Consider the following 15,593-nt stretch of genomic DNA (forward strand, 5'->3'; position numbering starts at 1 on the left):
CTGTGAAGATAGACTGAATATACCTTGTTTCCCCGATAATAAGACACTGTGTTATTATTTTTTTGGACAGAAAAACACCAGAGGGCTTATTTTCAGGGGAGTGCTTATTTTAATGAACATTGACAGCAATTTTAATAAACAGATAAATGTGAACAAAAAAATGTACCTTTATTCAATAAGCAAATCACTGGGGAAGAACAGGATGAGGCACTCACTGCTGCAGCTCTGATTGGATGCAGCTCGGAGCGCGGCGTGCATTTCACGGTGGGGGGAGACGGTGCATACAGAGGGTACCGTGATGTAGCATGTAGTGCAGGGGATCACCTTCACTACAGTAGCAATCTCAATAGGGCTTATTTTCGGGGGAGGGCTTATTTTAGAGGAATCTTACACAGTAAGGGGAGGGCTTATTTTCGAGATAGGTCTTATTATCGGGGAAACACGGTTGTCTGCCAGACTATACTTCAACAGTCATGTTATTTCATTAGTGCAGGGACTCCCTTGACCTAGGAAAATCATAACTACCCCACACTTTCATGTGCTGTACAGACAATAATTGGTAATGAGCCTCTCCAAATTAAAACTAAATCTTTGTAAGACAGCCATCACCAGACTGTGAGGTCTCTCCAGCTTGGTGAAGCTTTCTAGAGATCACTCTTGTGGCATTAATACCAAGGGCTACCTCCACAGCACAACGCAGCACTTGTGAAGATCTTGGATAGATGGAGCAGCTAGGTGGCACGAATAGAGTGCCGGCCCTGGAGACAGGAGGACCTGAGTTCAAATCCGGCCTCAGACACTTAACACAAAAACTAGCCGTGTGACCTTGGGCAAATCACTTAACCCCAATTGCCCTACCTTACCCCCCGCCAAAAAGAAAAAAAAAGATCTTGGATAGAGGACTGATTACAAGTAACATAATTTTCTGGGTGTGTAAAATATGACTTTTAATGAGTACCTAGTTATACTACATTTTTCCTGTACGGTGAAAAGATCCCAGTAGCAATCACGGGCATTAGATACAAAAGGACAGTAGAGACATAAAGATTCAGTTGAGTTTATTCTGCCTTCTTAATGTATGAACTTTCAATACTTAAGACATTTTAGACAATGAATCAATTTTAGATATGAGGCAACTAAGATCTAAAAAGCTGATTTTAAATTTAAGCTTCTTCATTATGTAGAAAGTTTTTATGTTATAATGATTTACATAACAAAGATCCCCCCCCCATCCCCATCCCCATCCCAGGATATCCTTTCAATATCTTCAAGGCCCATGTCACCCTACTGTTAAAAACAAAAAAACAAAACACAGATCTGGGAAAACAATGTCAGGTCAAAATCCAGGTCTGGAAGTATGATTAGTAAATTGTCCCTTATAACTGTACTTATTCTGTATTGATTTGAAATTGTTCTTTGATAAAAAGGACTTCTTTCTAAACAATATATGTGAATCCCTGAATATGCCTCAAATTTGCAAGAGTGAATAATGGCTATACCACAGATAAATGAAATTCACAGATAATTTGAAAATTTTTTCCTATTGTTTTTTTGCCATCATTTATTTATTATATTTATTTATATATTATATATATATTATTTATAGTCAAATGCTATTACTTTTTCCTCTGACTTAATTATTCTTTATCCTTCTGGGTATCTGGCACCATACCATCAACCACAACTCTCCCTCTACCCTGCATTAATGATCTTGACATCTCAGACAATTCTTTATATTCTTGACTTCTTCTCAGACCACACTCTAGTTTTTGATGGGTCCCCTTTCTCCTTAAATATTCCTTGATCACTAGTTTCATCATATTATTCCTCTGCACAAAGAGCTTCAATCATTTCCTACTCTTTAATTGATTTGCCAATAGAACACTTGAGCTCAAAATACATAGTCCACATTTTGGTGTGAATGGATAAAGGATTATGGAATTACTTTCAAGATTAATGCACAGGAAGAGATTACAGAAATTTTAGACAAAAAATTATGAGGCTATAAACTATTCACCAGTATTATTTGTGTTACTTTCATTTCTTCAACCAGACCAACCTTTTAATCCCTCATATAATTCTTTTGTTTATTCCACATTACTTAGTAAAATGCTGAACACATATATGGTAAGTACTCAGTAAAAGCCTAATTGATGAATTTCGAACTTCTTCACCTCAAAAAAACTTAACTGAGTCAAATAAATTTACTTCTAATTTCATAATTTCTTCCTCAATCTGATGAAGATGCAATGGAACACTGAAGTGCTCAACAAAAGAAAAAAGAGAAAAAGTAGGTCCAAATAGTCAACAACAACAAAAATACATGAAATATACAAGACCCACTGACAATTAGACAATAATAACAATAAATAATAATAATGATGATAACATTAATAGCTGGTATTTATATAGCACCTACTATGACCCAGACACTATGCTAAGCATTGTTCTACAAATATTGTCTCATTCTATCCTTTCTAAACAACTGTGTGAGGTACTATTATTACTCTCATTTCACAGTTGAGGAAGTGAGAAAACAGTTAAGTGACTTGCCCAAGGTCATACAACTAAGTGTTTAAGGCTAGATTTGAATTCAGGCCTTCTTGATTCCAGAATTCTATCCATGGTGCTACCTAGATGGCAAGTAAAAAGGGGGAAAGCATGGTTATATACCTTGATGTAGCTGAAAACTAAGAATTTAGAGAAAAAAAGTATTTATTTTACAATTTTTATTTTCAGTTTTCATTGACTATTATAAAAATCTTTATAACTCATAAAATAACCTAGATATTTCAAAATTGACCAACAAACTTGAAGGCATCATTGTATAATAAAATGAACAATGAATGTGGAGTCAGAAACTCTGGATTCAAATATAGGTTCTGCTATCTATTCAATGTCACAAAAATAACAATATTTAATCTCTTACAATTTTAGTTTCCTAGTCTAGAAAATATAAGGAAGCCAGACAAGATTAATTCTGTTGCCCCTTCTAGATATAGATCTACGAGTGTAATACTTTGTTTTCTCTCAATATTCTATATATCAAAATAGCCAGGTCAGAGTCTTAAATTTGTGTTATTTATATCAGATTTACCTTAAACTAAAAATCATACACAAAAACCCAGCTATACAAAGCAGAATATGACAGACGGCAAAGAAATGACACAAACAGCAGGACAGAAAAAAAATTATTTCTGAATGTACTACTCAGGAGTCAGGTGGGTTCAACATGGGAGCAGAACAGGATAAAAATTTCAGGACAAACATGTGCAATAAGTTCTGAAACAGTGGGCATACTGGTCTAAGAGGAATGAGGCAGAAACATTAGGGATGTCACTCTCTAAAATTAGCAAAAAATCATATCAAAGTGTTATAAAAAGCTGCAAAGGTAAGCTACAGTCATTCTGCCAAAGAGACTGAATATTGGGTTAAGTTCATATGTCATCACAGGCAGTGAAATCAGCGTCCTTGGGTCTTAGATTGCCTTTCAAATAATACTAGAATTAAAGAGTCATGCTAAAAGCATATCACTGCTTTGAATTTAACTAGAAATCTTGGCATAACTGGATGAAATTTTAATTTGACTCTTCATGGTTACATGGAAAATGTGAAATTAAACTAGATGCTTTGCACTGGTAAGAATTTCAGTTATATTTTTATTACCAAGGCTCACTGACTGTGCCTGGGATGTCTCAAATTCCTGTGTTTTTCCTCTTTGCCCCATACATCCTTTCTCATCTTTTAACTTGTTATATAACATTTTTGTTTTTAACTTGTTACATAATTTATATCAATTATTTTAATATAAACCTTCCCCACATATTAACAAATTCTCATTCACACTCTCATTTTTAGTATGACTTAATGTGTATCAGTTTCCCAACTCACAAAAGCGAGGACTAGGTATAGAAGCTGTAGTGACAGCATAACAAACAGAAACTAATCAATCAGGCTACAAAACCATTGTTTAGTTGCAAAGCTTACTTCAGAGAAAAATTAAGCATACCAGCAGTAGCAATGATTAAAATACCAAAGTAACCAGACATAAGTAATTTGATTTTACCTACCAGCTTAAAGGCTGTGGTACTTCAACTTTCTGACCATCTACCACCAGATCCTCTAGTTCCTTGAAATACTTGTTCTTCAAGCAATGGAGAATTTCCTTTGCATGGCTGTTGAGAGGGGACATATAGTTTAATTGTTGTCAACCTGATTTAAAAGAAAACTTAACCTTACTTTTTCCCCTTAAGAAATGTTTCAAAACACATTGACAATCCAAAGCTAACTTTTTTTATGCTTGAAAAGAAGGCATTTGTCATTTTTATCATTGCCCTTATTGGGGAAAAAAACCCTAAACATTTCCCATTTTCCTGCTACTTTAGAGGTGATGGGTTTAAAACATACTTTATTACTATCCTCTAGAATTATTCCTGCAATATCATTTCTATGATCTAAACCTTTTAGTCATAAAAGCAGAAGGCAAAAGACAGTAAGGAAAAATTCTATCGAGGTGAGTTAATTCTGCAATTCTTTTCCCCAAAGGCCAAAGAATCCTTTTCATTACAGCTCATGTTAAGAACATTTTCTCATTAGTAATTTTTTTCTGGGAGCAGTAACATTTTTAGCAGTAACATATGCTATTATAGTCTAAAAATTAATGCATTAACTGACCTGAGCATATTTCCTACTCTGATTGATATCATTAGTTCATTTAAAACTTCTTGGCACTATTGAGAATATAACAAATAGACAGAAAATAAAAGTTTTCCCATCATTCCAAAACTTCAATTTTCATCACCAATGATAGCAGAATTATAATATTTGAACTACAAATACTTCAGTTTCCAATGTGATTATAAGATACTAAAAACAGCAATTAAGAAAGTAGAATTCGGAAGAATTAGACCAAACCAAGTATAAAATAGGGCAAATCCAAAGTATTGTGGAATCATTTTACAAACTTTCTTAGGGAAGGAAAGATGCAGATAAAAACAAAAAAATGTTGTCAAGAAGACATCAATAACTACTAACCCATCTGCCACCCCGCCTATGGTAATGATCAAGTATTAAGTATGTTAGTATGGCATATTAAGCCTATCAGCGCTGTACTTGGGAGAGTGTATTGACTCTGGAGTCGGTAGAGGCCTAGAGTCAAATTCAACTTGTTGATGCTTAGTACCTGTATGACCTTGCCACAAGTTCATCTCCCCAGGCCTGTTTCCCTGTAAAATGAAGAGGTTGGACAAACAGTCTGAAATTCCTTCTAGCTCTAGACTACATCCCAGAAGAGAAATGAACAAACAGCTTTGACAAATAAGTTTCTACAGCAGATTACTACTTCATGTTGGTTGTAAGAAAATACTACTGAGTTTATTATTTCATTAAAAAACACATTTGACTCAGTAAAACAGAATGCAGCCTTAAAGGTTTTCTGCCAACAAGGAATATCTCATACGTGTTAAGATCACAGAAGACTAAAAAAAAAAAAAAACCAATCACTGTAATAGCCCTTAAACAAATTTCTAAATATTTATACCAACTAACCCAGAAAAGATGATGTATGATGGTCAACGGTATTTACCATGGATAATAAACAGTAAAAATTTCAAAAGGAAGGATTATCTAGTAAGACTGAAGTTCTCCAAGTGCTCTCTCCCTTATGAATAATAAATACTGTGACTAGCACATCAAAGCCCAAAACATAGCAGCTACCCTTTATGAGGCCTATGGCCTCTCCAAAGATCAATTCATGCAGTAAAAATCAACTGGACAAAAAATGCTTATTGCCTAGTCAGTCTATATGGTAGGTATATACAAATAGATAATGAGAGAAATGAATGGGAGAGGTGACTAGATGATATTTGGAAAACTATGCATGTCAAAGTTTCAAAGCTGCCTCATTGCCTCACAATGACTGGCTTTGCCCGCACACACACACACCCTCCAGAAACTCAAATCTTGGCTGACCCAGAAAAAATGTAATATGCATATAAAAGCAAGTTTCAACATATTACCTGACCCTTAAAAGCATCATGACAGAAGACATTATCAGGCAGCCTATGTATGAGAGGAAAAAGCTATAATGTGATATTATAGTCTATATATATATATATATATATATCATAGATATCACAGTCGGGCAAGGCTTAACGTGTGCCAGTCCTGCAACCCACATAAAGATGAAAGGCACATTGGACCTCGGCAGATGACAGGGTCAGGAATACCGTAGAAAGATTAGGCAAAAAGACGTAAAAAAAAGTACATATTCAATACTGAATAATGTCTACGATAACAGGACCTAAGATAGTATTTGTAGCAACTAATTCAGAACACAAAAAGTGCGATGGTCAAATCATGGATTATGCTCTGTGCAAAGTGCAAAAGAGAGATTTTCTTATAAGACTGTTGGAAGACAACTTTTTAAAAATTTATACTGAGATTATTTTTTTTCTAAACCACAGGTTCACAACTTCACATTTCCCTTAGCCCTCAACGCATACTTGTCATTTTTCGTGCTGGTCACATAACTGAATTCCCAGAGCCTGTGTAAGGCGCAGACCATCTTCCTCCCCCTCCCGGGCAAAGCCCACCCTGGCCTACCCTCCTGGACCATGCCCACCCAGGCCTTACCATTTGTACCCAGTGATTCTCAGAGTGGCTGGGAGGGGCTCCCGGAGGGCCTGCATAAACTGCTCCCACTCGCCTTCGGGCACGATCTTCAGCTCCTGGTAGTAGTGTTCAAACAACTTGTTCTCTTTGATGATCTCGGGGTAACCGCCCTCCCAGCCCTAAAAAAAGGCGAAAAAAGATGAAGAGGGCACCCGCGGCTGTCCTCCTAAGTGCAGGGAGCTCGCGGGGACCCCGGCGGCCAGGAGCACAAGGAGAGGCCGACAAAGGCTGCCCCCACCGTCCGCTGCTCCGGAGTCCGCCCCGCTTGGGCCTCCAGCCCATTTCTCCAGTGGCCCGGTCCCGGCTGCCCCACTCCCAACTCCCCTCGGGAGCACGGCCCTTACCGACTTATCCCGCTTCCCGTCCCCGTCCGCCGCGTCCTCTCTAGACTCCGGGCGTTGCTGCGGCTGCTGCTGCGAGCGCCGCCGGTTTCGATACCGCCGCCCCATGCTGCCGAACTCGGCGGCCACGCGACGCGCCAAGAGCTTCAGAATGATGCCGCTGGGCTCGTCCCACCTCGAGGGGGGCCTTCTCCTTAGGCCCCAGCCTAGGGAAACGTTGCCTACCTAAGAGCCTATGGCTAGGAGTGGGAAAGAAATCCTCAGGAACCCCGAAACCTTACTTCTCCGCTGGAATAAGCCCTTGGAAAGCCGGCAACGTTTTTGACAGCGGACAACCATAAGAACAAAACCTCCAGAAGTCTTTTCTGTGAAGGGCTTTGTTTTGCAGGCACTGCGTTTGGCACCCTAAGCCGGGGGCGCAGGCGTAGTGCGGTGCGGCTCGTGGGCAGGTCTGGGGAGACAGGCAGAGCGACTCGGGAAAACAGGTGACTCTTAGAATTACCGGCATTCTTGATTTGTTGAGAATCGGTCACACGTGGATCTTCTGGGGGCGGGGGTATGAAGGGGAGGAGAGAAAGGAGATCCTGTAGTGCAATAGTAGGCCTTTCTCCGGAGTTAAAAGGACCGCCTGCCCAATCGATGTTGTCGGCCCCTGACCTTCCGATCCTCGGCCCCTCCCCTTAGCCGCCTCCTTTGAAATCTTCCTCGCCGGTTCTTCTAGATTTGTCCAGTGTTACTTTGTCTTTGGGTTGAGGTCTGGCGTCTAGACCGGAATAAAGCCGCGACCTCAGATCGCAGACCGCTGTTTGCTCCTTCCTCCCTCACCCAGGGGCGTTGTTGCCAAGTCCCGAGCTTTGCAGCGGCCAGAGCCCCAGCCCTCCTGCCGGGACCATGATGCGCGCCGAGGAACTAGGACCTTTTGAAACGTTCTCCCTCTTCGTAGCTTCCTTCGAGCTGATGCTCTGCGTCTTGCAATGGATCTTAGGGTCGCCCTACGGCCGCCACAGCAGCCCCATCGCCGGCTTAGGCGTGTGTGTGCCGGGGAGGCTGGCGTGGGTCGTACAGGAGCTGCCGAGCTTGCTGATGCCCCTCTACGTGGTCACCTGCACCCCGGCCCAGCGCCTCAGCCACTGGCCCAATCGCATTCTCCTGGCCATCTTCGTCACCCACTATTTACAAAGGTAACGGCGTGTGAGGCATGGGGATCCCTCCCCTTTCCCCCTTCTCTTTTTCCTCTTCCCCAAAGGAACCGGGGGTGTCTGGAGTCGGGGGTGACCTCCAGCCCCTCTAAAAGCGCCCCCCGCCCCGGTGAATTTTGCTCCCCAGGTGGAGGCAAAGGAGAGACTGGGTGTCGAGTGTTCAAATAAAAGAAGAGAGCCCCTCCTACCGGGACGCTGTAGGAGGCATTGGTGGCTCCTATTTTGTCATTGATATGTGTTGTCCCGCCACGCCATCCTTCTCCTGAGGATGCGCGGTGCCAGACAGGGAGCCTCACCTGAGAGCCCCGGCCCCCTCCACCCCACTTAGAAACCTTTGTCCCTTTTTTTAGCCTCACTTTTTAAATGCATTGTAGGACTTGAAAGGTAATTTCTTGTTTTCTTTGGCTAATTTGTCGTTAAGACATCAATCGCGATGTCATTCAATCTCTTCCGGAAACAAAAGACCAACCACAGTGGCCAAGGAATAGATGCAACGTCCATCTTCCGGTGATGAGCCTCTCTGTACTTAGCGAGTATTTGGAAAGTTGACCCCATCAGTTGCCAGGAACATACTGGAAGCCTTTTCTAGCATGATAGAACCTACAGTGATTTCCAGAGTTAACCTTCTGGTGAGGTTGGGAGCAGGACTTTGTGAGTAAGGTCCCTTCCAAACAAGGAGTCTGGATAGAGTTATTAAACAACTTCACAAGACAAGACTACTCTGTAAACCAACAGGTCGTTGGAATCCTCAACATCTGTGATGTGTTTGGCATAACTCACAGCGTCTATGTAACCTTTAATTGTTCCAAAGTTTCTATGTCTACAGTCTTTCTAGTAGTTTACTTACCTATTTACTTGTTGTTTTCCTCCAATAAAATTAAGCTGCTTATGGCAGAGATTTTTGTTTTTAATTTTGCATACCCAGGACCTGGCAAATTTAAGTGACTTGAGAGAGACTGGAAACTGGAAGATCAGTTAGGAAGCTATTGAAAAATTCGAGCCAGGTGAGGTGAGAAGTGCATGAACAAGTGTTGTCCTTTGATGTGGAGAAAAGGGAAAGAATATGAAATATTATTTCTGCTAATGTTCCTATTTGACCAAACACATTTCCTTTTCGTGGTGTGCAGTACTGAGGATATGAAGTTTAGATAAGAATGAAGAAGAGGACGAAGAAGGTTAGCTTGGTTAAACAGTCCAATTAGTATTTGTTAATCACGGAAATATTTGTGTGTGGGATAAAAGAGTTCAGAGTCTGAATCTGAGATCAGGAAAGGTCTTTATTCTTTCTCATGAGAAAGGGCCCTCTGCCCCTGTCGCTCAAATGGCATCTGCCAGGCAGAGAGCACCAGGTAGAAGCAAGCCCATGGTTATATAACCTAATGCAGAAACCCAACCTCCCAACTGGCCTTCACTCACATTGGTGGGGAGGCTGGCCCACAACCTAAGCGCTGGCATCTATCTTGGAGACAAAGGACATTGGGTGTCCGATACAAGGCCAGGAAAGCAGTTTTATCCTTATTTGGCATATCTTGTGCAGAGGTGGCACTGGGGAGGGTCTCCATTGCTATAAGTCCCAGTTTCCTGTAAGGTGAGGTGACTTCTAAACTTAGGCCTAGTGGATGCTGAAGCCATTCTAGATTTGATTTTTCAGAATGGGGAAACTTCACTGCAAACTATCCCTCACATTTGTGTGTATGAAAATACTATATTTAGCTTTGGCAAAATAGAAGCAAAGTACTTTGTTTCTTTGTATCAGTCAACTTTGTCTTGCTCCCATATTCAGAGGGATTGTAAAACTTAACATCAAATTAGGCAGATAAAGAAATGTTAGTGGGAGTGGCTAGGTGGCACAGTGAATAGAGCACCAGCCATGGAGTCAGGAGGACCTGAGTTCAAATCCAGCCTCAGACACTAAACACTTATTAGCCATGTGACCTTGGGCAAGTCACTTAACCCCAATTGCCCTATACTCCCCCCTCCAAAAAGCAAAAAAAAAAAAAAAAATTATTTATTGTTAACAGTCTGTTGTCACTTTGCACATTTAATTATTCTTGAAAAGTTTTGTCTGTAAGGTAAATTAACATAGTCATTAATTTCTTGTTGACATATATAGGAAGAAGCAACATGGTACAGTGAAAAGTGCTGGATTTGGAGTCAAAACACTTGAGTTTGAATCTTGCCTCTGCAAGGTTATAGCTGTGTAACGCTGGGCAAGACCTTTAACTCTGTTTGCCTCAGTTTCCTCCATAAAATGAACTGAAAAAGAAAATGACAAACCCTTCTAGTATCTTACCAAAGAGTCAGACACAACTGAAATAACAATACCACAATGCAGGTTGGACTTAGATGGTTTCTAAGGTGCTTTCCAGCTCTTAATCTTGGGTCTTAAACTAATTTTTAAATGTTTCCCCACTGGAAATACTTTTGGCAGCAACATCTTTTGCAACACAAAATGCTTAAGAATCTTAGCTTAAGGAGCACCGATAGTTTCACAACACGTATGCCACTTACTCAGGATTGGTGGCTGCATAAAATTCCTTTCCATCCCTATTCCCATATCCTTCTCCCTTGCCTTTTTCCCTCTACTAGTTATTGGAGATTAGTAGCCCTTCTCATTCAGGGCATCATGCCCTCTCCATTAAGTTTTATTATTATTATTTTGTTAAGTTTGGCTACTGAAGAAGAGGTGAAGAAATAAAAAGAAGAATATGACAGCATCATTGTCCTTATAGTCTATAGTCTAATCTCATAACCTAATATGAAAGATAAGTTGTGTACAAATAATCACAGAGTACAAAAGTGTGGTGAGAGAGGTATAAGGTAATGTGGTTCTTCAGAGGAGGACAAGAATTACAAAACATGTACACAATTTTAGAACTGTTAGGGATTTCCGAAGTCATCTAGTCCAAGTCATTGATTTTATAGGCTACTGCTACCAGAGAAATTTCGATTTGTTTTGTTAATGGAAATGTCATGACTAGAACCCAAGTTTCTTGGTTTCTTTCTGCCTACTACAAATGTGTGCAAATTGCTATTTTTTGTGAAGGACTTTTTCCTAAAATGTAGAGAAACCCTTGAGGTCATTCACACCATGGGAATGGTTGTCGCTGACCCAATATTGTTGGAATAATCCAAATCTAGTTTGAGCTCTAGAGGGGAAAATATTCATTCTAAGCAAGGGAAAAGGAATATTCAATGGGACATGCAGAAACCTATTCAAATATGAATTAGTCTCATTGCGCACTTTCAATTGTCTATGTAAAAATAAGTTTTTCTTTTAAGTTATTGTATAGTAATATACATAGCTTGCAAAATCAAACAGCTCTCCTCTGATTTTTGGAGACTTTTATTTAGAAAATAGAAGTATTGGCTGATAGACCTAGTAAATAAATACATTCAACAGGAAACAACCTGTGGAAAAACCGTCCAGGGTTACATAAAACCAGCTACTGTATCAAATGTACTGATAGGAAAGCAGATATAAGAAACTTTCCAACGATGAAATGTTGAAAGGTAAAAAACAAAAACAAATCCACTAAGTCAATTTATTTCCTGTTTAAAAAAAAACAGCTTTTAGTTTTCTAGTTAGTAAAGAGAGAAAACAGATTTTTAAATCGGACTCTCAGAGTTGGAAAGGACCTGGAGGTCTCTAATCCAAATGAATCAGTAATCTCTTGCTAGACAAGAAGTCATTCAACCCTTGCTCAGTAACCTCCAGAGGTGGAAGCAGAGGCTGAGGAATTTACACTATCCAAAGAAATCTAGCTATGCTTGTGTTTTATAGCTGCTCCTTTAACATTTGATAGCACTGCAAGTACTGAATTCTTCATGGTCTTTAAGTACTATTTTCAGCATATTTCAAAAAGAGCATAAAATGTCTTGTTTCTTGTGAATTATTTTAAACTGTTACACCTGTAATTTTTATGGGTTTCTGAAGTTTTCTGAAGTGTTAAAGAATGTATTTATTTCTATATTTGAACACCATTTGTCCTGTTTCCTCCCTCCCTCCACGTGCATATGTATTTTTCAGCAAATGTACTATATATGGCATGTAATAATTCATTACTATAATCAATCAAATTGTATCATTAGACTACCTGGCTCCAGTGTTTATTTTCCAAATTAAAAATATAACAAAAATATTCATTCTGTAAAGCTTCCTTAAAAGTATAATTTCTCTTCCAGCAATCAGTATTGTAGGGAAAAATCCAAAATAAATGAACATGCATGACTTTCAATACCAGTTATCTTGGTGATGTATATCCTACTTGTACTTACACACCTCCCTAGGCAGGGTTTTGTAAACCATTTTAACAGTGCAATGTGTCCAACTATTTTAATTCCTCCTGCTTCATACCCTTATCACAGAGACTTCTTAGATTTTTGTTATCACACACAAAAAGGGATCTTTAAATGCCATTTAGTACAATTTATTACTAAACAAGAATTCCCTCTTTATACCTGAGAAGTAATCATTCTGTCTTTGCTTGAAGATTTCTAGATAGAGCATTTCTTAGGTGCTTACTATGTGTGCCAGGCTCTGTACTAAGCACTATGAATACAAATACAAATGCACTTGCCCTCAAAGAGATTACATTTTAATGAAGAAAGATTATTGATTACATAAAACTGAAAAGGTTTTATATGGATAAAATCAATACAACTAAAGTTGGAAAAGAAGCAATTACAGGAAACATTTGCAATAAATATCTCTAATTAGTCTGCTAGCCAATACATATAGGGAATTTTTGCAAATATTTAAGAACAAGAGCCATTGACCCATTATATCTCAGCTGACCTCACCCTGATTCATTTTAATCCCACCTATGTTACCATTAGCAGCCATGTGCATCTCACCCCCTTTTCTGTAAGCACTAGAGCCATAATTAAACCAATATTACCATTGCTACTGTAGGTAGTAAAAAATAGCCATCTCTGTCAACCATAATTACTAACCAAATTTCCACCTTCTGCAAGAAATTTTTCCAGATCCTCCTTAATCTTAGTACTTTTGTCTCGATTGTTCATAATTGTTTACATGTTAGTCTCTTGCAGTAGCTTGTGAGTTCTTTAAGATCAAGGGTCTTTGTTTTTACTCTTCTTTTTTTATCACCAGCACTTAGAACAGTGCCTGATACATGATAGGCAGTGAATAAGTGCTAGTCGACTGACTTACTCCCCCTTATGTGCTGTCTCCCGTATACGGATATCAGCTTCTTTTCCAGGAGAAACTGTCTTCAGTTTTGGATTTCAATACTATTGCCCAGTGCTTAGGAGATAGTATAATAAATACTCTTCAATCTTTCCTTTTGTTTTTCTCAGATTTTTATTTTAAACTCAAACATTAGAACACAAATAGAGAAAAGAAACAAAAATATATCATAAATTAAGTATTAGACCTTAAATACAAAGTGAAGGGGGAAAAGTATGCCGTGTACATAGCAGAACATAAGAGAAGATTCAAAATATGTAACAAGTTTTCATTTCAAGAAAACCTATATGATAAATAATACTCATCGTATTGAGAATTGTCCTTTTTTTTTGCTTCTTTGTGAGTTTTCTTTTGTTCTCTGCTGTGTACTTTTTTACTTTGTTCTTTTTTTCCTCCCCCCAATTCCCCTCCCACAAGGCCACAATAAAGTTTAGATAGATATGTTTATAGCTATAAATATATACATACCCTCCCCCCTGCCCCAGCAGGCTACAATAAAGTTTAGCTGTTTCTCCATAGTTATAGATATATACATACACAAATACATATATATATATATATAGACATATACTTTCCCAAACCTATTCTACCCCTGACCCTGTTTTTATGTATGTGCATATCTCTTGTTTCCTATCCCTCCTGCCTCCTGTACTTTACTTTTACCCACTACCTTACCCTCCTATGACTTGTCTATCCCCCTCCAAGGATCACTCCCCTATCCTTCCATCCCCATAAATCTAAACACCCTTCTATACCCCTATTTATCTATTCCCTCATTCTCTAAAAATCCCTCCCTTGTCCTCTCCCTCCTCCTTATGTCCCTACCGTTTTATTTCTTCTGAATGTAGAAGACTTTTATACTCTTAAATATATGTATTTTTCCCTCTTAAAACCATTCCTGATGAAATTCGGTTACCAGAACTACCAGCCCTCCTCCCCCATCTAATTCCTGTATATCAAATCTTTTTCTTGTACTTCATTTGTATAAAATAATTACTTTTTTAAGCTGTTCCTAAATGATTTTACTTTTTAAATTCATATCATGGGGTGGCTAGGTGGCACAGTGAATAGAGTACCAGTCCTGGAGTCAGGAGGACCTGAGTTTAAATCCAGCCTCAGACACTTAACACTTACTAGCCGTGTGACCTTGGGCAAATCACTTAATCCCAATTGCCCAGCCTTCCCCCCTCCAAAAAGCAAAAATAAATAAATAAACCCATATCATACTCAGGTTTACCCCTATCTTTCTTATGAACTACTCAGTTATTAATAAGAATCTTAGACATACATTTTACATATATAAAAAGTAAACAGTCTGTCCTTTGGGATCTCTTATTAGTTGTTATATACTTTATATTTATATTTGTTCTCATATGTTGAATCATCTATTAAGTTCAGGATTTTTTAACAAGGTTGTGAAAGTCTAAGAGTTTATCAAATGTCTGGGTTTTTTTTTTATTCAAGATAATATACTTAACTTTGCAGGGAATGATGTTTTTGGTCAGAGCTCCAGTTCTTTTGCTCTTCCATATGTTGTGTTCCAAAACCTACAATTCTTTAATATCTCTGGTTCTATGTCTTGTGTAATTCTAATCATGGCATCACCATATTTAAATTATTTTTATCTTGAAGCTTTTAATATTTTTTCCTTGAGCTTGGGGTTTCAGAATTTGACTATGATATTCCTCATAGGATCTCTTTTTTAAGTGATGATCCATGGATTTTTTCTATTTCTACTCTCCCCCCCCCCCCCGCCTTGTTCTAATGGTTCAGGACAATTTTCTTTAGTTATTTCTTGTATTGTATCAAGATTCTTTTTTTGATCCTAACTTTCAGTTAGTCCAATTATTTTTATATTTTCTCTTCTTGATCTGTTCTCCAAATCTGTTGTTTTTCTTGTAAGATGTTTTACTTTCTCTAATATTTTTTTCATTATTCACATTTTGCTTTGATCTCTTATATATACATAATTTCATTTGCTTCATTTTGCCCAATTCTAATTTTCAAGGTGTCATTTTCTTCCTTAAGATTCTGGATCTCCTTTTCTAGTTGGTTGACTTTTCTTTCAAACCTTTCTTGTTTTCCTTGGATTTTTCTTATTTTCTTTTTTAGTTTTTCCTCCATCTCTGTCATTTGATTTTTAAAGTCTTTTTTAAGATCTTCTGTAAA

At 38.5% G+C, this 15,593-nt stretch overlaps 2 protein-coding genes across 3 annotated transcripts in view; one reads left to right on the forward strand and one right to left on the reverse strand.

Moving 5' to 3' along the window:
- The window catches only part of NSUN2 (NOP2/Sun RNA methyltransferase 2), a 41,730-nt gene extending 34,409 nt beyond the window's left edge, over positions 1-7,321 (reverse strand). Inside the window, exons 1-3 of the mRNA XM_069076876.1 lie at positions 7,017-7,321; positions 6,634-6,791; positions 4,071-4,175 (exon numbers count right to left, since the gene is read on the reverse strand). Coding sequence (XP_068932977.1) covers positions 4,071-4,175; positions 6,634-6,791; positions 7,017-7,121 — 368 coding nt within the window. The 5' untranslated portion in view covers positions 7,122-7,321. The remainder of the gene's footprint in view (positions 1-4,070; positions 4,176-6,633; positions 6,792-7,016) is intronic.
- Positions 7,322-7,510: 189 nt separating this feature from the next.
- The window catches only part of SRD5A1 (steroid 5 alpha-reductase 1), a 54,873-nt gene continuing 46,790 nt past the window's right edge, over positions 7,511-15,593 (forward strand). The window contains exon 1 of one of the 2 annotated variants that reach the window (XR_011166212.1): positions 7,511-8,194. Coding sequence is in view for 1 of the 2 variants with exons in the window: in XM_069076877.1 (XP_068932978.1) it covers positions 7,905-8,194 (290 nt within the window). In the remaining variant the exon portion in view is untranslated. The remainder of the gene's footprint in view (positions 8,195-15,593) is intronic. The other variant, XM_069076877.1, reaches the window with a different exon arrangement.

This window comes from Petaurus breviceps, unplaced genomic scaffold, assembly GCF_028583685.1.
Source record: "Petaurus breviceps papuanus isolate PSGF00001 unplaced genomic scaffold, PetGlider_PUasm1.0 151, whole genome shotgun sequence".
In the NCBI taxonomy this organism is placed as follows: Eukaryota; Metazoa; Chordata; class Mammalia; order Diprotodontia; family Petauridae; genus Petaurus; species Petaurus breviceps.